Genomic DNA, 27,501 nt, shown 5'->3' with positions numbered 1-27,501 from the left:
ACTTACCTTTCCGGACTCATTTCACACTCCTGCCTTTACACACCTTGTGCTCTCACTGGGCCTTCCCCGCACATGCCCAAGCCAGCAATCTGGGGTACTGAGTAGGCTTTCAAAGTGGGAAATTCCAAACTGTTCCCACTTTGTTACAAATGTACATAGAAAGAAGAGGAAATTCAGGTGACTGTAAAAATCGAAGACTGCTTTTATTCCTCTGAACGCTGAGTAAATCCAGAGGGCCAAGGGTAGTAATCGTAGCGAAAGTAGCAAACAAAAATGGAGCGCTTACTCTGAATAGTGAGCTCTGCTTGCAGCACCTCACTTGATTCTTCAGCTGTGAAGTAGAGACATTATGAGCTGGACTTTATAAATGAGGTAATGGACGGGGGGTGGGCGGGATGACCAGCAGAGAGAGGAGGGATGACCCGAGGGAGAGGTGAGCTGACCGGAGATGAGGAGGGATGACCCGAGGGAGAGGAGGGATGACCGGCAGGGAGAGGAGGGATGACCCGCAGGGAGAGGAGGGATGACCGGCAGGGAGAGGAGGGATGACCGGCAGGGAGAGGAGGGATGACCACCAGGAAGAGGAGGGATACCTAGTACACGGCAGAATCTTTCCCCTAGCCCAGGCTGTTAAATACGCCAAGCTTGTTTCCTTAAGTAAAATGCCAGTTTGCATCCCATGGATAAAACAGGAAGCTGCTGATTTTGTTTACCCAAAAACGCAAAGGTTTCTCTCCTACCCTAATCTCTGCAAGTACAAGGTATTGTTTAGGAAGATGGGCCATGTGTTTTGGGGCACTCCATCTGTCCCTGGGATATGCATAGCTTTACACAGTCCTTTTTGTGAGTGCCTTGTTCCTGTGCTAGATCTCTCCATGATCAAAATAGCCTGACGTGGTGCTGATGCTGACTCTTTTTATATCACATCATGACTTGGCACTCAGGGCCGTACTTTTTTGCAGAACTCCAGAGAATTGTGCTCTCTCTTTAAGGTAATAATGTGTCTGATCATCACCATGACTATCATACCTTCGTATTTTGGAAGCTAGGATTCACAAACAGAAGATTGTTTTTTCAATCTTTATAACTGTGTTAAATTTACGTGTTAGTGTTAAATAATTTTCTTTTTAAGTGCTTTTAAACTTTGGTTTCCTGTTGTGAGCTGAGTTTGGGGCTCTGGCACCAAGTGCCTGACTCGTTGGAGTTCTATTTGAATGGGGCCAAAGATGACTTCCTTAAATCATTTTACACATTCTAGAAAAATCTTGCTGAGGGTCTGAGAACTGAGGTCATCATCCTCCTTTTGTGGAAGTACCAGAACAAGCTAGATTTTTGTGTCTCCCTTGGGTTCATTGATCTATCAGTCTTTTCTAAAATCTCAGAGCAATGACTGTGGACATAGGATTTTCCTTAATATAATTTTATTTGTTTTTAATAGAGGAAATGCATGCCGAAATCTGTTATGCCGAGTGTCTCCTACAGAAAGCAGCACTCACGTTTGTGCAGGTAATGAATGTTTGGCTTAGAATCAGTATTTCTGGGGAAGCCTGCCAGCACTACATAGAAAAAATGTGGCTCATTCTATGTCAGTGCTTCAGTTCTTTTGACTCAGAGTTGTAACAGAAGATACTTGCCGTTCTGATAAACTTGGGCTGAAAAAAGACCCCAGGGAGCTTTGTTCCTACACAAATGCCCTTAGAGTCTGTTTTGAATTTCAGTCTGTTGGGAACCACTGCCTTGTAAAGAAACTGTTTTGCAACCACCACACCTACTTTCTGGTTGCTTCTCTAGATGAGAAGCGTGAGATTATCCGTCTTTGCTTTTCCTAATGGTGAGGGCTACACGCGGGATGGCCTGGGCAGAAGACACATCTTCATCCTTGGCCATTCCCTTCTTTACACCAGCTGCTTCAGCAAAGCTCAGGTATGCATGCACTGAGCGCTAGGCTTTTCATATATAACTTTGGATTTTATTTTTCCCCTTTCTATTCTCATTCCCCTTTCTTACTTTTATTTCTTCCTATGGAAGAGTAGATTTAAAAAGTTCTAAACCAAACAATGAATACCTTTCTTTTGCGACATTTTAATTTTATCTCTAAGAACTGTTACAGCCAGTACCTTGCCTAACATTTTATTTTCCACCGCTTGGATTTAACCTCATGGCACCATGGGTGGCAGTGATGGATACAGTGGGGTAGAGGTGGGGTCAACATTGTAAGGGGGAAGAAATGCAATTGTAAAATTGAAAATCTTACTCAATTACAATGTTTTACATTGTATTAAGAGTTGCTTTTCTTTTTTTTCCCTCCCCTCCCCTCCCCTCCCCTCCCCTCCCCTCCCCTCCCCTCCCCTCCCCTCCCCTTCCCTTTCTCTTCCCTTTCCCTTTCCCTTTCCCTTTCCCTTTCCCTTTCCCTTTCCCTTTCCCTCCCCTTCCCTCCCCTCCCCTCCCCTCCCCTCCCCTCCCCTCCCCTCCCCTCCCCTTTCTCTTCCCTTTCCCTTTCCCCTTCCCTTCCCTTCCCTTCCCTCCCCTCCCCTCCCCTCCCCTCCCCTCTCTCTTCCCTTTCTCTTCCCTTCCCTTCCCTTTCTCTTCCCTTTCCCTTCCCTTCCATTTCCCTTCCCTTCCCTTCCCTTCCCTTCCCTTCCCTTCCCTTCCCTTCCCTCCCTTCCCTCCCCTCCCCTCCCCTCCCCTCCCCTCCCTTTTCCCTTTCTCTTCCCTTCCCTTCCCTTCCCTCCCCTCCCCACCCCTCCCCTCCCCTCCCCTCCCTCTTCCCTTTCCCTTCCCTTCCCTTTCCCTTCCCTTTCCCTTCCCTTCCCTTCCCTCCCCTCCCTTCCCCACCCCTCCCCACCCCTTCCCTTTCTCTTCTCTTCCCTTTCTCTTCCCTTTCCTCCCCTCCCTCTTCCCTTTCCTCCCCTCCCTCTTCCCTTTCTCTTCCCTTCCCTTTCTCTTCCCTTCCCTTTCTCTTTCTCTTTCCTCTCCTCTCCTCCCCTCCCCTCCCCTTTCCTCTCTCTCCTTTCTCTTCCTGGAGGCTTACCCCTTAAGTTGGGTTCTGGTTTAGTAAAATTGAATCAGTCTGGTCTATGACCCTGTTTTCTGAAGGCTGGTTGAAAACTGCATTCTTACTGCTTCAGTGAACATAATGCTGGTCACGGAGGTCCCCAGTTTTTCTGATTGTTTCCAAATGGGGATTTGCCAATCAAATCTGGGAGTTGCAGGCTTATTTTATTTGTGGGGACTTATAACTAAACATCCGGCAGATATGCAGGCCTCTTCCCTCCTCCTCATGCCTCCATATCCAGTTTAATGGTCATGCTTCTCTTACCATGCTTCCTTTTCCTTCTCTGATTGTTCTAGTGGGCGTGTTCGTCAGCTCTCCTCTAGACTGCATGGCAACCTAGCGACCCTCTGGCTCTAATTTCTCTTATCCTCAGCTCATTGTCCATTGTGCAGCCGCGTCCCCTCTCAGAGACGAGAATCTCACCTTGTCATCTCTCTGCTTTAGCATCTCGTAGCTCTCACCGACTGTGGCAGTGGTTCCGTATCAGAATATCAGAAGTGGGGGAGGTTTCAAACTAAACTGGTGTCTTCTCGCAAATTCCCTATGCCCCCCCCCCTTACCATGTGCTCAGATGCTATTGGCAGGTATGTATGACGCATACCTGAGTGGCATGGGTAGAGGTAGCTTTGTTACTCCTTGGTTTTGCGGTCTTTGCAGTAGCTTCTGCAGCAGCGCTGGGTGACGTAAACACAGATGGCCAAGTACACGCCATGATCTTTAACGCCTCCTTGCCTTTCTACTTCAGTTTCCCTTTGCTTGCGAAGCTCACATCTGGTTTGCCTTCCTTCCTCTGGCCCCATCCTAATCATTTTTTGTGCCTTAAGCGCCTGTTGCTTTCAGGAAATTTTATGGGCCTCTCCATGCCCCCCTCCCCTACTTTGTGCTCTCATGACCTCCTGTGCATATCTCTGCCCAGGTGCCTGACTCTAGCCCTTAGCGCCTTTTATTGCTCTTGACTGGTTTTGCATTCAGATGGCAGGTGTAAAACAGGCATTCAGTCAATGTTTTTGGTGAATCATGAAATGAAATATTATTATTGGAGGCAGATTTTAAAGTGGTTTGAGAAATTCTTTCCTGGCCAGTATTGGAACTTGTGTAAGCATAAGGCTCCTTAAAATGAGAAGATGAACATTTATGTTGCATGGTGAATTTTGTACTTATCAGTGCTTATAATAATTTGAATGTCAAAGGTTTAATAATTAATGAAACTTATATACTAAAATAAGTTTTTCTCTTGCTTCGGAAGGATGCTGAAGTGCACAGTGAATCAATACCAGAGCAGCTTTCCATTATCAATAGGCTAGGAAAACATCGTCCACGGAAATGGGAAACATGGGAACTGTCTCCAGTAGCTCCATCTGTTGACTAACTTCCTTTAAGCAGTTTTGGATATAATTTGTTAAGAGATTCTCTTAGAATCCTGGAATGTTGACCCTGAAGATGACATTCATTTAGGCCCCCTGCCTCAATTTTATGGTTGATGACCATGAGGCAAGGAGAAGTAAAGTGATTTTTTTTCCCACCAAACAAAATTGCATATTAGTGCCAATCAGTTTAGAATCCAGATCAATAATTTTTGTTTTGGAAATATGTATTAGTGAAATTTACAATGTTAAACAGATTGAATGCTAAAGTACCCTGCCAAAGAAGAACCATCATTCCATTTACTGGAGTATGATGGATTGGAAAGTTTGCCCTTAAGGCATACCCCTTAAATCAGCCGTTTGGATTCTGTTGAGCCCAGAAGAAAATTGCACAGTAGATGATGTTTATTACAGTAGATTTGAACTAACTTATTTTGCCCCTAATTGCTAAGGATTACTTCCTTAATTACTTATTTGAAGTGTTGCAAAGATTTTTGACATGTTTTCTTTTTATTGCCATCTAACGTGGAAGACCAATTACAGAAAAGCATTTCAAATGTAAAGCAAGAGGAATGTTTCTTTTAAAAAAATTTTTTTTTTTAACGTTTATTTATTTTTGAGACAGAGACAGAGCATGAACGGGGGAGGGTCAGAGAGAGGGAGACACAGAATCCGAAACAGGCTCCAGGCTCCAGGCTCCAGGCTCCGAGCTGTCAGCACAGAGCCCGACGCGGGGCTTGAACTCACGGACCGTGAGATCATGACCTGAGCCGAAGTCGGCCGCTCACCGACTGAGCCACCCAGGCGCCCCGCAAGAGGAATGTTTCAATTTAAAGATTATGTCCTCAAAAGATAGGGAGGGTTTTGTTCTAATCAAACAAATACCCAGATGTGAGGACAGTGTAAGAATCTTTTGCTAAGTGATCTAATTACTTCATTGAATTGTTTTCAGGATGAAAATATGATCAACTTCATCAAAGGTGGACTGAAAATTAGGACAAGTTACCAAATATATAAGTAAGTTAAAAATTAAGATCTCATTATTTATTTATTTATTTATTTATTTATTTATTTATTTATTTTTTAAGATCTCATTTTTAAATGGTTCTTATACTATGTCCCCTTTGTACTTTAAAAAATTCTCATTAAGTACGACTAGGTTTTTTTTTTATTTGGTGTTGGTGAAAATGCACTTGATTTTTTGGCTTACTGAGTATGTATTCAGTGCTATAGGACAACAGAGTTTAAGTTTAAGTACAATTTTGAGAAAAATAGCTGAAAAAAAAAGTGCTACTAACACAATTTCTAATTACATAATCTTAGTTTCTCTCTCCTAAAATCAATTTATAGATTTAAAATTACAGGTATGTCTTTGGTCCAGACTAGAGCAGTGCCCTGCTTGATAAAGTTTTCTGCAGTGATTTAAATAGTCAATGGAGGTGGGCCATAGTGTTGTTCATATGTTCTGTATCCTTACTGACTTTTATCTAGTTGTTCTATCATTTGTTCATGGAGTAAAAATCTCCAACTTTGATTCTGGAGTCACCCATTTCTCTTGTTAGTTCTGTCAGTGTTTAGAACCTTGGTTATTAGATTGATGTGTGTTTTAATTGTTTTGTCTTTCTAATGAATTAAACTTCAAATTTTTTTTTTAATGTCTATTTGTTTTTTTTTTTAAAAAAATTTTTTTTTTTAACGTTTATTTATTTTTGAGACAGAGAGAGACAGAGCATGAACGGGGGAGGGTCAGAGAGAGAGGGAGACACAGAATCTGAAACAGGCTCCAGGCTCTGAGCACTCAGCACAGAGCCTGACGCGGGGCTCGAACTCACGGACCGCGAGATCGTGACCTGAGCCGAAGTCGGACGCTCAACCGACTGAGCCACCCAGGCGCCCCAATGTCTATTTGTTTTTGAGAGGGGGGCGGGTAGAGAGAGTGATGGAGACACAGAATCCGAAGCAGGCTCTAGGCTCCGAGCTGTCAGCACAGAGCCTGATGCGGCGCTTGAACCCATGAGCTGTGAGATCATGAGCTGAGCTGAAGTCAGATGCTTAACCGATGAGCCACCCAGGCACCCCTTAAACTCTTAATTGTTATGAAATGTCTCTACTTAACTCCTTATGATTGTTTCTTGTCTTGAAGTCTGTTTCATCTGCTATTAATGTATTTATTCATGCTTTTTTTAATAATTAGTGTTTACATGTCATATATTCTTTTATTTTAAGCCTATCTTTGTTTTAATATTTAAATTGTATTTCTTATAGAGGCTTGTAGCTGGATCTTGCTTTTTTACTCAATGTAACAAATGATATGTTTGTACTTGTGGCTACCATTTTTTTTTTTCTCTTGCCTTATTTGGTTTTCCCAGTTCTTTTTTGCCTTTCTTTGCTTTCATAAAAATTTAAAAATATATATTCCAGTGTAATCAACCCCTCTATTGTTTTCTTAGCTATAGCCCTCTTTAATTTTTTAAAGGTTGCTCTAGTGATTATAAAATCCTTCTTACGTTACAACGGTCAACTTAGAGTTAATATCGCACTGTTGCCCATAAAACATAAGAACTTTGTGGAAGTATAATTTCATTTGCCACTTGTCTTTTATACTATTCTTATGATAGTACACTTACATATATTATAAACCTCACGATGCAGTGTCACACTTTTTCTTTAAACTATGATATCTTACAGATTTTTCTATTTACTCATATATATAGTTACCATTTTTGGTATTCTTCATTCGTTTCTGTATACTTTTGGACTGAAGAATTCCTTTTAATATTTCTTGTAGTACATGTCTGCTTTCAATAATTCTCTCCATTTTCATTTATCTGAAAACGTCTTCATTTTTGAAGGCTATTTTTGCTTAGTACAGTATTCTGGGTTACAAGGTTTTCTTTTTTCTTCTTTCACCACTTTTAAACTGTCAGTCCATTGTATTATGGCCTCTGTTGTTTCTGATCAGAAGTCAGCTGTTGTATGTATTACCAGTCCCTGTCTGTAATGTATCATTTCTTCTGACTGCTTTGAAGACTCTTGTGCCTTTGGTTCTCAGTAGTTTGCAACGTGTTTAAGTGTGCTTTGAGAAATTGTGGCCATTATTTCTACAAATATTTTTTTATGCTCCATTTTCACTGTTTTCCTCTTCTTTTAAGGTCCAATTACACATATTAGTCAGTCTGATTTTGTTCAACAAGTCACTGTGGTACTGTTTATTGAAAAGTATGGGTTTTTTTTTTTTTTTTTTTTTTTTTTTTTTGGATTGGCTCTCTGGGTCATCCTGGAGTCAGTTTTTATTGCTTGCTTTTTCTCTTGACCATATGTCATATCATTTTGTGTCTTCTCTTGACAACAGTATTTAAATTGTGCACTAGGTATTGATTCATTATAGAGACTCTGGATTCTATTATCTTCTTGGAAGAGTGCTGATACTTGTTCTAGGAATCATGAATTTGACTAGACTTAGACTCCAAACTCTTGACTCTCTGCAAGAAGGTAGCACCTGAAGTCATGGCTCCTTTATTTCTTCTGTCTTGCTCTTGCTTTCGCTTTTCTTTGGAGTCTCTCCAGTATTCCAATAGTTCATGGGTCCAATAAGAATTTGATCTTGGTTTTTTCCTCCTGTGTGGTTCTCCCCTATCTGAAAATTTTTCCATTGCCTCACAGCCACTCTGGCAGTCTTGAACTCTGTACTCTGACTTTTTAAGGCAATAGGACTGTGTGGCTTTCTGTATCAGTTGTAGGCACCCCATATTGAGTGGACTGGAGAGTACTTTCAGCTGACTAGCCATGTAAATGTGAAGTCCATATGAGAGTTGTTCTCATCTTTCAAAGGCTAATTCTTCTCCAGTTTTCTCCTACTTTTTGTTTTCATTTTCCAGTGCCTGAAAATACATTTTAAATATATATTTAAGGGGCGCCTGGGGGCTCAGTCGGTTAAGCATCCGACTCTTGGTTTCGGCTCAGGTTATGATCTCACGATTTGTGGGTTTGAGCCCTGTATCTGGCTCTGTTTGGGATTCTCTCTCCCTCACTATCTCTGCCCCTCCCCCGCTCACTTTCTTTGTCTTTCTTTCAAAAATAAATAAACTTAAAGAATATTTAAATTCTAAAGTTTATCATTGTTATCTGTGAGACAGTTAATCTAATACAAGCTAGTGTGTGTGTCATTACTAGGAGCAGATCCCCATTAGTGCAGAACCAAGATTTAGTGTTTTAAGAGATACTTTCACACAAAGTGATTTAATAAAATTATATTCCATTCAAAATCGTATAGGTGGGGCAGAAATTTTGGGAATTGACATTTTGTTTTTAGTTTTCCTCTTGAAATACTTTTTATTTTTTATTTTTTTAATTTTATTTTTTTTAATTCTTTTTTTTAACGTTTATTTATTTTTGAGACAGAGAGAGACAGAGCATGAATGTGGGGGGGAGGGTCAGAGAGAGAGGGAGAGGGAGCAGGCTCCAGGCTCCGAGCTGTCAGCACAGAGCCTGATGCGGGGCTCGAACTTGTGAACTGTGAGATCATGACCTGAGCCCAAGTTGGACACTTAACCGACTGAGCCACCCAGGCGCCCCTGAAATACTTTTTAGATGATACAAAAGAATGTTAAAGAGCTAATTGCTTTTCTAGTCATAAAAACTTAAAAAAAACTGAATGAATTCAAGTAGTCTTTTTAAAAAAATAGTTTTTTAATGTTTAGTTTTGAGGGAGAGAGAGAGAGAGAGAGACAGAGAGAGAGACAGAGCCGGAACATGAGCAGGGGAGGGCAGAGAGAGAGGGAGACAGAGAATCTGAAGCAGGTTCCAGGCTCTGAGCTGTCAGCAGAGGTTGATGTGGGGCGTGAACCCACAAACAGCGAAATCATGACCTGAGCTGAAGTTGGACGCTTAACAGACTGAGTCACCCAGGTGTCCCAATTCAAGTAGTCTTAAAATGGCACAAACATATATATCAATGGAATGGAACAGATAGAATTTTGAAACAGACGCTGTGTGTGTATGTGTGTGTGTGCATGCATGTATTTTTGCATACACAGACATTAACCTGGGAATTGAAAATATGTGACATTCATATATATATATATATATACACACACATTCATATATATATGAATGTATGTATGTATGTCTTTCAAAACAGTGGGAAAAGATGGATACTTTAACAAATGGTTTGGGGAAAATTGGTTCTTCATTTTGGAAAAAAAATATAAAAATAAATTCCATGTGAATTTAATATTAAGATATATTAAAATTTTTTTAAATGTTTATTTTTGAGAGAAAGAGAGAGTGTGAGCAGCGAGGGGCAGAGAGAGAGGGAGACACAGAATCTAAAGCAGGCTCCAGGCTCTGAGCTGTCAGCATAGAGCCCAATGTGGGGCTCAAATTCATGAGCTGTGAGATCAAGACCTGAGTTGAAGTTAGACACTTAACTGAGCCACCCAGGATCCCCAATATTAAAATATTTTTATTTATTTATTATTTTTTTAAGGATATTTAAATTTTTGTTGATGTTTATTTATTTTTGAGGGAGTGAGAGAGCATGAGTGGGGGAGGGGCAGAGAGAGAGAGGGAGAGACAGAACCAGAAGCAGGCTCCAGGCCCTGAGCTGTCAGCACAGAGCCCGATGCGGGGTTCGAACTCACAGACTGTGAGATCATGGCCTGAGCTGAAGTCGGATGTTTAACCAACTGAGCCACCCAGGTGCCCCTAAAATATTTTTAAAAGAGTACTAGTGAAAATAGGAAAGTATTTTTTGTAGTCCTAAAGCACTAAAGCCTTTAAACTTTTATTAAAAATTTTTTCACTTTGAAATAACTTCAGAATTTTTACAAAGAATTTTTATGTGTTCTTCATTCAGATTCACAAATGTTAATATATTTTTTAAAGAAAAACATTTTTTAATGTGTATTTAATTTTGAGAGAGAGAGAGAGAGAGAGAACACAAGCAGGGGAGGGGCAGAGAGAGAGGGAGACACAGAATCTGAAGCAGGCTCCAGGCTCTGAGCTGTCAGCACAGAGCCCTAAACGTGGCTTGAACCCACAAACCTTGAAATCATGACCTGAACCGAAGTTGGACGCCCCACAAATGTTAACATCTTTTAGAACTGCAGTATAATTATTAAATTCAAGAAACTAACATGGGTACTAACATTTACCCAGATTCCTCTAATTGTCCTATCAGTGTCCTTTTTCTGGTCTAGAACTGAATCCGAGATCAGAGATGTTGCATGTAGTTGTTATGTTTCTTTAGTCTTTTTTAATCTGAAAGAGTCCCTTAGTCTGTCTTTATTTTTATGACCTTGATATTTTTGAAGGATACTGGGCAGTTATTTTGTAGAACATCTTTCAGTGGGGACTTATCTAATATTTCTTATGATTAAATGCAGATTTTGCATTTATGGCAAGAATACCATGTAAGTGATATTGTGTCCTTTGTAGTATATCATATCAGTAGATACATGATGTCAATTTCAGAAGCTTTTCTGAGTGTGACATAAAATCAGGAACCATAAAAGACTGACTTGACCAAATAGATGTTTAAATTTCCGTCAGGGCAAACTATACCACAATAAAATATGCCAATGGAAATGTGATCTAAAGACTCAGGGCAGATGACAGTGTGAGGAGCTCATAAGTTGGTGGGAGTCTAAGTTGATACAATTTTTTTGGAGGATGTTTGATAGTATGTATCAAAATTAAGGAAGTGTATTGCCTTTGATCTCAGAAGTCCCTTTTCTAAGGATTTATCCTAAGGACAGTTGTGATAGATTAACTATAGTTATGGTGCTTGATGTAGGAAAAGTACTTAATGAATGTATAAGCACACTTTTAGCAGCACTGTTTATAATATGGAAAATTTGGAAACAAATGTTTAACAATAAGAATCTGGTTAAATAAGTTATTCCATAGAATAGAATAATATGCTCTTGTTAAAAAATAAGGTAGCTCTCATGCATTTTCATGGAAAATCAGCAATATAACCTATATAACGTATATGCTATATGATCCCATTTGTGGTTTTTAAATATTGCATTCTCACTAACACATAAAACTTCCTAGAAAGTTATGTACCAGGCTGTTAACAGTGACCATCTCTCTGCGGGATAGTCATGTGGAGGCACTCACACCTTCTCCACGTATTTGGAAATTTTGTAACAAGCATCTATTATCAGAAAATACAACATTTATATTATTATCAAAGAAGAAAAGAACTCTGACCATTGTTTCTGCCTCTTGCCATCCTACCTATATTTTGATGTTTGAGTTTTTAACGCATGTGCCTGAGCTTATAATTATATTCTTATATAATGAAATTATATGCTTCCTGTCATTTTGAAATTTCCTCTTTTACTTCATGTCACAAAATATTAGGTCATTAAATATTTTTAGTTCATCATGGATTTTAATGGCTATATAGCATACCATTATGTGGGTATACCATATGTGTGTATGTATAAAGATATACACTCGTGACTGTCTTCTTAATTCATTTTCTGTTTTTGCCTATTTAGTTTGTTTATACATTTTCATTATAAATAGTAATACAGTATCTCTCCTTATAGGTAAAGTTTTGTGTGTATCCATGCTATTTCCTTAGAATAAAATTGGATTTATTGGGTCAAAGGTATGCATGTGTTTAAGATTTTTGATTTATATTGCAAAATCATTCTGAAAAATAATTAGGTCGACAAACTTTTTCTAAAAGGGCTAGATGATAAATATGTTAGGCTTGAGAGTCCTAAGATCTCTGTTGTAACTACTCAATTCTAAGACTGTAGAGTATAAGCAGCCATAGACAAAAAATGCATGAATGGGCATGCTTAGGTTCCAATAGCTTGCCAATCTCTGTACTATAACCACCTTTTACCAAAGCAGATGAATATGTCTATTTGTTTTTGTCTTTGCCAACACTGGTTTTCCATTAAAAAAAAATTAAAATAGTGCTTTATTATCACAAAAGCAGAATACATATTGAGGAAAATGGGAGAATGTAGATGAACAAATATTAACACACACACCCCATATTCTTTTCACCAGTAATAATGGCTGCTAGTATGTTAGTATGTATTCTTTCAGAATTTTTCCTATACAAGTGTAAAGATATATGTACTTTTTATTTTTTTATCTTTTAAATGTATTTTTTAATGTGCGTACTCTTTTGTAACCTGCTTTTTCCTTTTTTTAAAAAGCTTTATATATTTAAGTAATCTCTATACCCAGTGTGTGGCTTGAACTCATGACCTTGAGATCAAGAGTTGCACAGTCTTATGACTGAGCCAGCGAGGTGCCCCATAACCTTCTCTTTTACTTTTCGATGTCAATAAATCTTCATTTCGTGTAATAATCTACCTTCACATTTTACTAGTTGGCCCCAAATTTCTTTTACTGCTGGTGTGTCTGTATCAGGATGCAACCCACGACTGTCTACTGCATCCTGTGTTTATGTCCATTACGTCTCTTTTATTCTGGAACAGTCTTTCTATTCATGATGGTTGTTGAAAAGCCCAAGCCAGTTGTCCTGCAGAATGTCCCATGGATTTGTTTGATGGCTTTTTCGAGTTTCCATTCAGGTTGTTCTTTGTCTTAGTCAGCTCAGGCTGCCAGAACAAAATGCCACAGACTGGGTGGCTTAAACAATAGAATTTTATTTTCTTGAAGTTCTGGAGGTTGGAAGTCCAAGATCAGGGTGCCAGCATGATCCGATTCTGGAGAGAGCTCTCTTTCTGGCTTGCAGGCAGACAGCCAGGCCATCTTCTCTCTTGGCCCTCACATGGCCAAGAGAGAGATAACCTCTCTCTTCTTTTTCTTCTATGACCACCAGTCTTACCAGACTAGGACCCCATCCTTTAATTAAGGATTTTTAGACCTCCTAAAAATTCCTGTCTTCAGATATCCTCACACTGGGGCATAGAGCTTCAACATAGGAATTTGGAGGTGAGGTGGGGGGAGGGGTACATAACTAATTCACTCCACAGCCTTCTAGCTCCTTTTATTTCCTGTAAACTGGAAATGAGATCTGTAGGCTTACTGGATTCCAGTTAAATAAATTTGGCTAGAATATATAATAAATGAAGTTGTATGCTTCATAGTTACATCACACAAGGTGATACATAATATCTGGTTATTTCTTACTACCTTTTAAAAATTTATTTGTCAATTTGGTAAGCAATTCCTGTTCATTACCAACTTTTACATCTTTATCATTGTTTCATTTAAAACAAATTTTTTTTTAATGTTTATTTATTTTTTTTGAGACAGAGAGAGACAGAGCATGAACAGGGGAGGGTCAGAGAGAGGGGGAGACACAGAATCGGAAGCAGGCTCCAGGCTCTGAGCTGTCAGCACAGAGCCCGACGCGGGGCTCGAACTCACGGACTGTGAGATCATGACCCGAGCCGAAGTCGGACGCTTAACCGACTGAGCCACCCAGGCGCCCCTATCATTGTTTTAATTTGCACTTCTCGGATTAAGTATTTGCCTTTTGAACATGTGAAAGGGAGGGGGGAAGTGCATAGAAAAGAAATTAATATGAGAAACCTAAAAGATTTGCTTGGACGGAATAGGAAAAAAAGAAAGACAGATGTGCAATTTTGATGGAACTTGCTGTCCTTCCTCAGTTTTCCTACTGGCAAACTCTAGAATTTATTTGGTCTGAGATCATGGTGATCACACTGAAATTCACATCTTTTTGGCGGTAGCATCTCAGTCCTTCGGTGGAAAGTAGGGTTGCTGAAGTGCGCACAGCAGCCGAGGGATGGAGCACATCTAGGAAGGCTTCCGTACAATATTGCTGGAGAGCTGTGAGGTCATAGCCCTGTGGTCCTGTGGCTCTGGAGTCATGCTCGCTCACGTTCCAACTCTGTCTTGCTTTCAGCCCAGAAAGATGGGTCCTGATAAACATGTAGAAATGGGTGTGTCCGTTTTTCCTTAATGACTATTCCCCAAGTGGCCTTCAGGTTAAACTCAGCACAGCTGCCTCCATTTAAAAGTTGTCTAGTATTTCGGTTAATGACAATTACTTTATCGTGCATAAGTGGGAAAGTTGACTTAACGTGAATTTGCAGAGTCCTAGTAAACTTATGCAATAACATTTTTTCTTCAATCTAGAGAATGTCTTTCTATCCTGCATGTAATTCAGAAGAACAAAGTTGAGCAGCAGTTCTTCTATGAGTTTGAAGGGGGTGTCAAGCTTGGAATAGGTGCCTTTAATTTGGTAAGTAAATAATTATAAAGCCACCAGAAGCCTTTGTAAAAGAACCTAAGATGTTCAGCGCCTTCTCTACTGCGCATGAACCTCTACCTGGGTTTGGTTGACAAGTAGCTAGAGTGCGATCCATTTTTCTGTGTTGTGACCCAGTGGCGACTTTGGCCAGTATGTGTGGTAACGTTCTGCACATGCTCAGAGTCGTTTTGGATTGTACAATAGGGGAAGCGTGCAGCACTTGAATGGGTTAGTAAAAGTTTTGGTAAGAAGGAGCTTGGAATCTGGTTCCATTTTCACATCAGAAATACTGTTGCTTTAGCAATGGTGGCTCTGGAATTGGAAATAGGTGAGGCAGCAGTGATATAGCTTGAGGAGCGATTATGATGCTGTGAGGGAGACGAAGAGTTTGAGTAGATATCGTCAAATTGTAATATAGTATTTAGGGATTTTGATATTTGTCAAGGTTTGACTAGAATTGATGAGAAAGTCAAGGGGTAAAGGAAATAGTACACATGAGTATGTATGTCACCATGGCCTCTTTGTTCATGAGCCCACTGGTCGATGATGGGGGTGCCTGGAGAAAGAGGCTGACTGGTCTCTGTAGAACAGGTCATCTTATTCATCTGGTTATGAAAATCCTCCTCTGCTCAGGTCAGGCTTTGGTGAACATTTACATGGGACACAAACATCTTCCCTTTTTTTTTTTTTTGCTCATTCAGAGAGGACTGTACTCCTCCCTAGACCTTTTTGTCATTAATTTCCCAGTGATACTGCTTCCAAATCCTTGAACGTCCAGCTAACTCTTTGGCTTCAGCCTGTGAGTCTGTACAGAATTGCACATGTGGCCATCTCTCCTTCCAAGCAAAGGGAACTAACAGGTGCACCGCTCGAAGTCCTGCACTGGCTGGCTTGTGCCTCCCCACTGCTCCTCAGGGTGGTTCTAGAAAGGGACCGCAGGACCGTGCTATTCACTTTTGGGTGATGCGCGCATGTTATATGGAGTTCAGCAAACTTGCTTTCTGGGAAAGGAGGTTAAGAGAAACCTTATTTGGAAGTGGGCCCTGAGGGAGTGCCTTCTCACCGCTTCATCATTCGACATAAAAAGAGCATGTATTCTTTAGAGCGTCTGGAAAAGGCCAGGGTTTTGTTTGTTCATTTTGTGTTGTTTTTAAATTTTTTAGGTTCATTTTCTTCGCTAAATGAAATTAATTCACAGGTAGTGATTACTGTATGTGCAATATGTGATGATTGAGATATGTGCAGTGGTTTAAAGTTGGATCTAGTTTTTCATATAACTGAATTATTAAAACTTAAAGTTGTTTGGAGGTGAACATTTCTCTATAGTTAGATACACTAACAAATAAGTATGCTTGTATTTTTTTTTTTTCTTGCAGATGCTCTCCCTTTTACCAGCACGGATTATCAGACTACTAGAATTTATAGGATTTTCTGGAAACAGGGTACAAATTTAATTTTATCTTAATTTTGACAGGGAAGATGCAAACATTATTTGTTGGATATGAAGGAATGCAATACATCCTCATAACTAGCGTGACAATTATTGGCAATTTGTTTGCAGGATAGTAAAGAGCCACTGGGGTCTTGATCATACTTTTCAGAAGTCGAGATGGTTTTTCTATTGAAAGTTAAAATTTTTTATCTTTGTTACCTAAATTCTGGAATTCAAAGTTATGTTTTACTAAGGTTGCTGCTTGCTGGACTTTAGTAGTCTTGTGTGGTTAGAATATGCTTCTTTCACATTTCAGCAACCCTAGAGTGTTCTGTAAAACCAGGAAATTAGGCTAGATTTCCATGTCTCACATTTTATGATTCACACGGATCAAGTATAGTTGTAGTATTTTGGGTTTCTTTGTACTTTTACAAGTTTCATGACAAAACTAAGGAAATTTGTTTTCCATGAGTTTAATTCATTATGTTGTTGTTTCTTCTTCTCCTCCTCCTCCTCCTCCTCCTCCTCCTCCTCCTCCTCCTCCTCCTCCTCCTCCTTCTTCTTCTTCTTCTTCTTCTTCTTCTTCTTCTTCTTCCTTAATTATTTTGAAAGACAAAGAAAGAGGGGAGGGACGGAGAAAGAGAGAATCCCAGGCAGGCTCCTCACTGCTAGCGTGGAGCCTGATGTGGGGCTCCATGACCCCCATGACCTGACCCCTCACGAACCCATGACCTGAGCTGAAACCAAGAATTGGATGCTCAGCTGACTGAGCCACCCAGGCGCCCCTCCCTCGTTCATTATATTTCCATGTGCTTGCTTCGTAGTGTATGACATTTATTAAATGTAATACTCAATATGATATTACCAGGGTTGTCTTATTGCAAAAGCTGTCCCTGTTAGTAAAGAGGGCAGGTTTTGAGAACTATATGGGAACCAGTATAAGAAACTACTGTTTTTTTTCCCCCAAACAGGCCTTGTACTTTTTTGTTTCTGTGCTTCTGCTGGTCTCTATTTTGGATGTCCTCCCTAGCCACCATCCTTCCAAATAATGTTCTCTTGAGATCCTCTCCATCCGTTAGGTTTGAGAGAAATGTCAGCTGTTCTCAAACTTTCCCTTATTCTCTCCCAGTGAGGCTCAAGTATTCCTAACCCAGAATCATTTACTTACCCACCTTTTTTATGGCACTCACAATATGTTAATACAGTTGTGTGTTCACGTAGCATTTTGATGGAAAGATCTTTGACGACAAAACTGTATTTGTTCATGCCAACCATAATGCCTTGCACTTAGATCCTCAATATGTTTTAATAAATCAATATTTTTATAGGAGAAATACAACATTTCTATGAAATGAGCACTGCCTTTATCCTCTCCCTAGAATCACATAGTAGAAAGAATTTGTGAGATTATCTTAACGCCAGTTTAAAATGTGAAGTTTACTTCTAGTTAGGCATTACCCCTTTCTAAGCTCTTAAAAAATAAAGCCTGCTTTCACGGAGTGGGGAGATAGGTGAACACTCGGTCGTGTCTGAATATGATTTTTCAGTCATGCACTGTCCTTCTGAAACGCTTTTACTTCCCACAGGAGTTGGGGCTCCTGCAGTTACAGGAAGGCGCGTCAGGAAGAAGCATGCGGTCCCCACTGTGCTGCTTAACTATTCTAGCTTTCCACACTTATATCTCCCTGATACTTGGTAAGGACTGTGCCACATTTTATGTCATTGAAAGCTGATTACCTCTCGTCTGAGTAAGTAAAACATTGAGGTTGTACCCTTGGTCCAACCAGCATAATAGTTGATTATACTTCAGTTAAAAAAATTAGAAAAAATATCACTAAACGCTAGTAGTTTATATCTGCTTACTTTTTTTCTCTTTTTTCAGTGAAACTGGAAAATAGTGACATTTGTTATATAACATTTGGCAGAGGAGGTGGATGGAGGGTTTCTTTCACTGAATTTTTTTATCTGTTTTCCTTAAAAAGTTCTATAAAGTTTGCTTAAGGTGATCTATTTTAACATATTCGTATTAGATTTCTTTTTGCATAGAAGATTAAATGTTTGGCTAAGATAAGTTAATATTGCTATTAAAACCAGAAAGCCCAACTAGGACTCAAAGACAGCTCCTTCCATTCTTAAGAATTAGCCTGTGCCAGAGCTTTCTTAAAGTGAAGTCAGAGATGGGACTTGTCTTATTTTATTTCCCAAATGCAAAATTGCCAAATTAGCAGTTTTTATCTTTTCCACGAATAGGTGTTTGCTAGATCTTAATGAAATTTGGAGAATTACTTATAAGTATCTACCCTGTTTCATGAAGACTGAGGCTTTTCCTGTTGAATTTCTAGGTACAGGAGAAGTGAATGTTCTGGAAGCAGAGAGTCTCCTTGCACCCTTCCTCCAGCAGTTTCCAAATGTATGCTTAGAATTTCAAGTGCATGTTTCAACCATGACCAGTCAAGCAGGGCTGACCACTGATTGGTCTGTCTTCTTCCTTTCTCCGCAGGGCTCCCTCATGTTGTTTTATCATGCCCGGATAGAGCTGCTGAAGGGAAATGTGGAAGAGGTAATTTATTTTGGGAGAATAACTTGGGGAGTTGTCTGTAAGGTGGAGTTGCATTAGACTCATTCTATATAAGTAGATTCAGCTGTATGCACTAGGCAGAAATAGAGAAAAAATATGTTATTTTTTATGCCCGATTTTAATTTGGTATATGCATCTACTGTATATAAATTACTCAATATAGTCTATATTTACACTTTAAGTACATGAGGCAGTTCAGGGTAGACTATGCGAAGTACAGGTGGGCACATTTAAGAGGTTTTCAAACAATGTCATCAGTTTCTGCATTACATATTGACTTTGGAAGCTAGCCCCTGCATAACGTACAACTTCTCCTTCACTGTATGGTACATACTCCTCATCAAAGGAAAGTAGTTACTGACTCTCTTGAAGAAGAAGAGTGTGGAGCTTTTCATATAAATATACTCACAAATAATTTTCTTCCACGCCAATGAGGTCAAACGTACGCATTTTTCTTTGATTTGTTTTTTTTTCTACTTACAATGCGTCTTGGATTTCTTTCCAGGTCAGTATATCTCAATCTTCTTCATTCTTTTTGATGGCTGGATTTTATTCCATGAGATGGAAATATGATACTTAGTAAAGCAGTCCACTACTAATAGACATTTGGCTACTATAAATAATGCTCTTGTAACCATCATCATGTGTATGTTTCCGTGCACAGGTGTATTTATATAAGATAGATTCTGATAATCAGGATTCCAAAGTCAAAGATGTTTGCATTTTAATAAATTTAGCCAAATTGCCCTTCTAACTTAAGGTTATTCCATTTAAACTCCTATAAAGATATGAAAAAACTTGTTTCTTGTGCACTTTGGCAACTCTGGACATTATCTGTTTTGCTTTTGCCCATGTCATGGCCAAAATATGACAGTTTAATTTTTAAGTTTGTATTTTTCAGTTTACAATTTTTTTCATATGTATGCTTGTCACTTGTATATCTTTTTCTCTGATTTACCCATTCATATCTTTGACTGTTTTCCCATTGAGTGGTCTTTTTCTTCAGGATTTTATAAAATTGTTGTATGCTAAGGGTTAATTCTTGGCCAGTTGTGGATATAGTGATATCTTCTCCCAGTCTGCCTTTAACTTTGTTTAAGGTATATTTTAACTTCTGGAAGTTCTGACTTTTATTTTCAGCTTTTTTGTAAAGGACTTCTGCATTTTATAGCTTACTTGGGAAGGAATGTCACTACTCCCACATTATAAAGTTCCACAGCCGCCTCAGGAAGCTAAATCAAGAAAGAGGCAGAACTTAATTGTATCATGGCATGTAGGGAAAGGAACATATATCATCACATTGAGTGGCTTAATGAGTTATGCTTTTGTTCTTTTTGTACAAAGTGATTTAGGTATTTTTCCATTAGGTTATTACCTCCTTGTGTAATATCTGGATGATCAGCTTTATGCAATTGACTTATAGGCACAAGAGATACTTCGAAAATGCATTTCAGTTCAAGAAGAATGGAAACAGTTTCACCATCTCTGTTACTGGGAGCTGATGTGGATTTATGTGTTTCAACAAAACTGGATGGAGGCATATTACTATTCTGATCTGCTTTGCAAAGAAAGTAAATGGTCCAAGGTAAAGTGCTATGCTTTCATTGATGTTACCTGTTTGCTAATAAGTGTCCAGGATAATTTTTATTTAGGACTGTTTGTTCAGTAGTATGACATTAACATTATTTTCTCAACTTAGAGGTTTGTTGGAGGAAATAGGCATTAAGTACCTACTGTTTATGAGCACTATCCCTCGGCACTACATGCTCTAAAAGCCATCCAAACAGTCCTTTTCAACGAAGAAGCTTTACCTCTGAGGATGAAGTGCACTTACATTGAAAAGTTATTACATATCAATAACCTTTGATAATTTTTCTGTAAATTTTATGATGCCCTTATGACAAAGCTCTTCTTTTCTTCTTTTTTTAAATGTTCATTTATTTCTGAGAGAGAGAGAGAAAGAGACAGAGCGCAAGCAGGGGAGGGGCAGAGAGAGAGGGAGACACAGAATCCAAAGCAGGCTCCAGGCTCTGAGCTGTCAGCACAGAGCCCAATGCGGGGTTCGAACTCACAAACTGGGAGATCGTGACCTGAGCTGAAGTCGGATGTTTAACTGACTGAGCCGCTCAGGCACCCCAAAGCTTTTCATAATTAAAATTAATTCTGATCTATTTGTGGGAAGTTGGGAGAAACGAGGTGCATATTTCTTGTTCGTTCTGTGATCTTTCTCGCCCATGAACATGACAGTTGTATAATAGGAAAATGGTCAAAATTAACTGAAAGGTGTTACTGTCAATAGGAACAGCAGTATAAGACTTCATTTCCTTTTATTTCTTTGATGGCTTTTTAAGTATTACATCTAGACAGTGTGCAGGTCGTTCCTGACTTGCAAGATAGAAATGTCACGTACCTAGAGATGCCCTATAACCAGCTGCTTTTCTTCTTTTCCTGAAGGCAACATACGTATTCTTGAAAGCTGCAATTTTGAGTATGCTTCCAGAGGAGGATGTCGTAGCAACTAAAGAGGATATAGTAATCTTATTCAGGTAAGCAGGGCACCGTTGCTGTAACGGGGATCCCGAACACCTCTTTCTTTTCCCCTAAGTGCCCTCCCATGCGTTACCTTCATGTTTTCTTTAATTTCTACTCATTCGATGCAGGGACCCTTAAAACCATATTCATAGAAGGTCTTTTGTGAGCTAATCTGTTTAACTTTGTTTAGCTAAGTATCCATAAATCATCTGTAATCTTACTTTTGAGCACCTTCTGTATGAAGGATACCGTGTGAGGTGCTGAATAAACAGGCGTGGCTCCTGTCCTTGGGTTATGATCTGCTAGTGGAACCAGACATCGATGAAATAGTCACGCAAATAACTGCAAACTTACAATACCTGAGTAATTTTTTTCTTCCTACTCTTCTTGCCATCCCATCTTAGTAGCTCTGTAGACTCATCCTGTTTTATCCAGCTGTTACATGTTGATGTCTTGGAGCCTCAACCTTAGGAAATCTCAGCCAGGCCAAGTTTACATCCCTAGTTCAGATTTCCTGACTGAGCTCCAGACCTGTATATCCAGTTTCCATTTGCCCCCTTCACCTGGACATGTGAAAGCATTTTCAACTCACCATGTTCTGTCTTCCTGAGCAAACCTGGTGTTCTTTCCGCTCGGGGTGACTGAGACCACAGTTAGCAAGCCAGAAGCTGATAATAACTTGCATCGCCACCAGGACCCGCTGTCCCCGGCCCATCCCCCAATGGGAGGAGAAGTGTATATAAGAGGGTAGAGGCGCGACGAGTGAGGTGGTGTCTGAAGGTGGAGGAGGAGCTGCTGGGGCAGCAGGGACTTGCAGTGATACAGTTTCAGACGAGGGGAACAGAACCCAGAGATGACCCTGCTACAGGAAGGAGCACTGCACATTAAGGAGCTAACCGCTGGGTGTTGTATGGAAACCAATGTGACGATAAATTTCATATTAAAACAAATGAAGAGCCAAAAGGTGATATTTGATAGGACATTATGCTACATTTTATGTGCACTTGACCCTCGAACAACATGAATTTGAACTGTGTGGGTCCACCTACACGCAGGTTTTTTCTTTTTTTCTTTCTTTTTTTTTTTTTTTTATAAATACAGTATAATACTGATACTGTATTTTCTCTTATGATTCGCTCAGATTTTCTTTAGCCTACTTTATTGTTAGAATATGGTATTAATACATACAACATAGAAAATATGAGTTAACCAGTTGTTTGTTATCAATAAGGCTTCTGGTCAACAGAAGGCTATTAGTAGTTAAACTTTGGGGGAGTCAAAAAGTTAGGGAGTTAAAAAAATTTTTTTATTGTTTATTCTTGAGAGAGAGAGAGCATGTGTGCGCAAGCAGGGGAGGGGCAGAGAGAGGGGGTGACACAGAATCCGAAGCAGGCTCCAGGCTCTGAGCTGTCAGCCCAGAGCCCGACATGGGGCTCGATCCCACAAACCATGAGATCATAAACTGAGTCGAAGTTGGACGCTTAACCAACTGAGCCACCCAGGAGCCCCAATTATATGTGGATTTTTGACTCTGTGGGGGTCGGTGCCTTTAACCACCCCCCATGTTGTTCAAGGGTCAGCTGTATATAGGTCAAAAGAAAAGAAAGGTCAAGCGTGACTCAAAATACATCTCACAACACACAATATTCCATTTAAACACAAGACAGAGGGACAGGATCCTCGGTAACCCTAGCAGGGGCTGATAACGTACTCGAGTAGAGGTGGAAGTCGGACTGGAGGTGGCTGAAGAGTGAATGGGACATAGGGAAATGTAGAGTTGAGTATAAATGCATCCCTGGATAATTCTGACTATGAAGGGGAGGGGAGAGAGAGCGTTGGTAGTTGGAGGGAGATAACATGACAGAGAATGTTTTAATGGGAGAGTTGTGAGCATTCTTAGAAACCACTGGGAAAGATCCAAGTGAAGAAGAGAAGTTACACATACAAGCAAGAAATGGGATACTTGATATTTGTAAGTTTGCTGAAAAGGCAGGAGGAGTTCGAATCCAAAGCACTGATGGCATGGTTGGTTTTATTTAGGAGGAGGACCAGGTCCGCTACTGGATCAGAAGGGAGGAAGCCCAGGATAGGTGCAGAGGCAGGCAAGCCTACACAAGGCAGGCAAGCTTGTGTAATATGCAAGGAAGGGTTCTCCATCTCCTAACTTGTGTCTTTCTTTACAAAGGAGGAGTCAGGGTCATCTATTGAAAGAGGGAGGAGTGGGCTGGAGGTGCGAGGGGGATGGAGAGTGTTCGGAATCCATTGTTGCAGAGAGCGGGACAGTGAGGTGGTGAGAGAAACACTGTAGCCGGAATGGCAGGTAGCACAAGGGCCCATCTGAAGTCGGTGCTGATGAATTTACGGAGATACCCGTCAGCTCTCACTGCAGGTGCAGGGAAGAGGCACACTGAACATCATCCAGAGCTGGGTTTTTGCCGGGTGAGTGTAGCGACTAGGCAGAGGACAAGGGAGTTTAGGTCTGAGGCCATTGAGTGCGGCCGTAAAGGACAGGGTGATCTAAGCAGGCATATGGAGGAACAGGGAGAGAGAGGGAGATTGCGGATAGGGAGAAAGTTGAAGGGCAAGTAGACTGAAAGTCTTACTAGAGCAGCCGAGTTAGAGTGAAGAGAAGGGTATTCAGAGTGGTGTGCTTGGGTTTGTGCTTTGAGTAGAAAAGTTGCAGGTGACGAAGTGGTGTAAGATACAACTGCGGGGCCCGCTGGCTCTGTTAGAGGGGAGGAGATGAGCCCTGGAGATGAGAAAGTTAAGGAACAGAGAAGCCCTGCTACATCTTCAGACATAATTAACGACAAAACCTTTTACATGGAGTACTGCGTTCTGTGCCCACGTTATGAGAAATAGCATCTTAGCCGAACTGTCAGACTTGTCAGAGCAGATTTGAAGATACGACTAGGACCGCTTTTTTATCTTCTTTTTGAAAGCTCTTTTTGAACATAGGACCATGTATGCTAACTGTAGAATCAACCTCAGTGGAAGGCGTGGTATGAAAACCGCCATCTCTTACTGGTACAATGCGTGTCCTTGTTTCCCACAAACAACAAAAGGAATGGAATGGAATATTAAGATACAATGAAGTCTTTTAAGTCTCTCTTATTTCTTCCACCTCAGAGTGAATTTTCTTCATATCAAAGTAATTTCTGTGCTACATGTAATCAGTCTCATTTTCAGGAGAAAGCTCGAGGTCTGCTGTATGACAGCATCTAATTTGTCAGGACAATGAGAGGAGAGTTGCCCAAATGAGCGTTTTCTTCATACAGCCTGTGCAGTGTTCAAACCTTGCGGTCTCCTGTGCAGTACACGCTCCTGTCCTCCGCCCTCGGCCCCCGCCTCACATTTCCACCGCTTCTTCCACTGATGTGACCGAACATCAATCCAATCATGAGCATTCTGCCTTAAAATTCCTATCCCCAAATTGTGCCCAGAAATAACCGAACACAATCTTGTCCTCTTATTGTAGTGTTTTGTCTCTTGTTTCATCTTTTCTTTCAGTGATGTAATTGGATATTTCGCTGAGCAGCAGCGTGTTGGATGCACTTATAAATTTGTGTGTAAGAAAGTGCTCTGGGAACATGGGGTCTCTCTATCCTATGCTCATTTTTATGGGCTTGAGAATTTCGCAATTGGGATTCCTTAGACTTTTAAGAGGAAGTTTGTAAACGTGGTGCACGACCTTAGCTGATTATTTTCAAAATAACCAGTGTTTGGTAAACTTTTGCTCAGAGTACATTAGTCGACGGCTGTGTTTGAGGCATATTATCTTACAGATCTGTGCCATAGCAAATAGGTAGGAATAGGTAAGAATAGATAGGAATAGGAAATGTACCATGCACACTTTTCCTTTCCCTGGGCATCCACAGTGTAAGTAAATACTTGGGACTCTTTCCTGCTTACTTATGAAGATTGCCAATTTTATATCTAGATTTCTTTGATTGTGTTTGATAGATTAAGACATGAGCTAAGTTAACTAGAGGGAAGTGTGTGTCAATCAGTGGTTCTCACATTTTTTTTTAACTTCATTTATTTATTTTGAGAGGGAGCGAGAGCACGCAAGAGCTCATATGCATATGAGTGAGTGGGGGAGGGGCAGGGAGAGAGGGAGAGAGAGAATCCCAAGCTGGCTCTGCCCTGTCAGCATGGAGTCCAAGGTGGGGGGTGGGGGTGGGGGGCTCAGTCTCACGACCATGAGCTCATGACCTAAGCCCGAACCAAGAGATGGACGCTCAACTGACCGCGCCACCAAGGGGCCCCCAGTGGTTCTCGCGTTTGAGCACGCATCCAAATCACCCGGAGGACTCACCGGCCTCTGGGTTGCTGGGTGCAGCTCTGGGGTCATCGATCTTAGGTCTGTGGTGGAGTCTGAAAATTTGCATCTGGAACAAATTTCCAGATACTGCCGATGCTGCCGTTCTGGGGAGCACAGCGTGGAAACTGCGGGTGTCAGTAACGTATGTGTTCTAATGACCTGTTGCTGGGGTTGGGGTTGGGCTCTTTGCAGACAGGTGGAGAGCCTGAAGCAGAGAATTGCGGGGAAATCCATCCCCACCGAGAAGTTTGCTGTGAGGAAGTCTCGACGTTACTCCTCTTCATTGCCTGCACCTGTGAAGCTCGTCTTGCCCGCCCTGGTATCTGCCTTTATTTTATTTCCTGTTTGTGTTTTAGAAATAAATTGTCTGTCATAGCAGCAAGGAGCATACCTAACTTTTGCTGTGAAGTTTAACTCAATTAAAAGCCACTGTAAGGGTGTTTCTAAGGCGAAGATTTATAAATTATTAAAAGTGGAATAATCATAAAAATTATAGCTAATGTTTTTTGACCAGTTGGTATGTTCTAGGCATTATGGTATTTTAAAAATATATCACTTTAGAGGCATCTGGGTGGCTCAGTTTGTAAAGCATCCGACTTCGGCTCAGGTCATGAGTTTGAGCCCTGCGTCGGGCTCTGTGCTGACAGCTCAGAGTTTGGAACCTGCTTCGGATTCTGTGTCTCCCTCTCTTTCTGCCCCTCCCCTGCTCGCACTCTGTCTCTGTCGCTCAAAAATAAACATTAAAAAAATTAAAAAAATATATATCATTTAATATTTTTTGAAAGCCTATTTTAAAAAATGTATCCTTTAATTCTTATAGTAACCATAAGGGTACTTTCTCTTTATAGCCCCATTTTATAGATAAGGAAATTGAGGCAGAGACGTGAGTCAGCTTAATTGAAGTTGAGTTGAATTCTAATGCAAGCCACGTATATGCTTCTGCCTTTTCTAGCAGCCACATTAAAAATTAAAAGGTAAAAATTTAAAAATTAAAATAATTTTAAGAATATATTTTGTTTAACCCAGTATATATAAAATGTTGCTGTTTGAGCACGTAACCAATAAAAACTTAATGAGATATTTCGTATTCTTTTCTGTTGTTCTAATTATTTGAAATCTAGTGTGTATTTTACTCTTAAGGCATATGTCAGGTTGGAATAGCCACACTTCCGTGCTCAAGTGCCCTAATTGGTTGGAGGCTGTTGTATTCAGCAGTGAAGTTTTGGAGCTCACATTCTTTTTTTTTTTTTTTTTTTTTGCTGGGTCTTTGCTTTATTTTAATTCATCAGACAACTGAAGTTAAACAGATCTTGTTTTGTACCATCTTTTGTATGACATATACTCCCTTTTGTATTTTTTTTTTCAATATATGAAGTTTATTGTCAAATTGGTTTCCATACAACACCCAGTGCTCATCCCAACAGGTGCCCTCCTCAATACCCATCACCCACCCTCCCCTCCCTCCCACCCCCCATCAACCCTCAGTTTGTTTGTTCTCAGTTTTTAACAGTCTCTTATGCTTTGGCTCTCTCCCACTCTAACCTCTTTTTTTTTCCCCCTTCCCCTCCCCCATGGACTTCTGTTAAGTTTCTCAGGATCCACATAAGAGTGAAAACATATGGTATCTGTCTTTCTCTGTAGGCTTATTTCACTTAGCATCACACTCTCCATTTCCGTCCACGTTGCTACAAACGGCCATATTTCATTCTTTCTCATTGCCACGTAGTACTCCATTGTGTATATAAACCACAATTTCTTTATCCATTCATCAGTTGATGGACATTTAAGCACTTTCCATAATTTGGCTATCGTTGAGAGTGCTGCTATAAACATTGGGGTACAAGTTGGAGCTCACATTGTTAATTGTTACGCTGTTTAGGCTAGGCTTCATGAAAGCATAATTTCAACTTAAATTTTCTTAATGGAGATTTCTTTAAAAAGTCCTGAATATTTCAAATTATTCTGGCTCTTTGGGGCTTTGGTTTTACGTAGGT

General features: G+C 40.3%; 1 protein-coding gene across 1 annotated transcript in view; it reads left to right on the top strand.

The window, feature by feature from the left end:
* Positions 1 to 27,501, top strand: part of TTC39B (tetratricopeptide repeat domain 39B) — a 123,143-nt gene that overhangs the window by 77,177 nt on the left and 18,465 nt on the right. The window contains 10 exon segments of the mRNA XM_042964232.1: positions 1,439 to 1,506; positions 5,372 to 5,436; positions 14,527 to 14,632; positions 16,018 to 16,083; positions 17,660 to 17,768; positions 18,416 to 18,483; positions 18,574 to 18,633; positions 20,075 to 20,236; positions 21,106 to 21,197; positions 25,700 to 25,826. Coding sequence (XP_042820166.1) covers positions 1,439 to 1,506; positions 5,372 to 5,436; positions 14,527 to 14,632; positions 16,018 to 16,083; positions 17,660 to 17,768; positions 18,416 to 18,483; positions 18,574 to 18,633; positions 20,075 to 20,236; positions 21,106 to 21,197; positions 25,700 to 25,826 — 923 coding nt within the window.

This window comes from Panthera tigris, chromosome D4, assembly GCF_018350195.1.
Source record: "Panthera tigris isolate Pti1 chromosome D4, P.tigris_Pti1_mat1.1, whole genome shotgun sequence".
NCBI classification, from domain to species: domain Eukaryota; kingdom Metazoa; phylum Chordata; class Mammalia; order Carnivora; family Felidae; genus Panthera; species Panthera tigris.
This window is presented reverse-complemented; position numbering and strand designations above follow the sequence as displayed.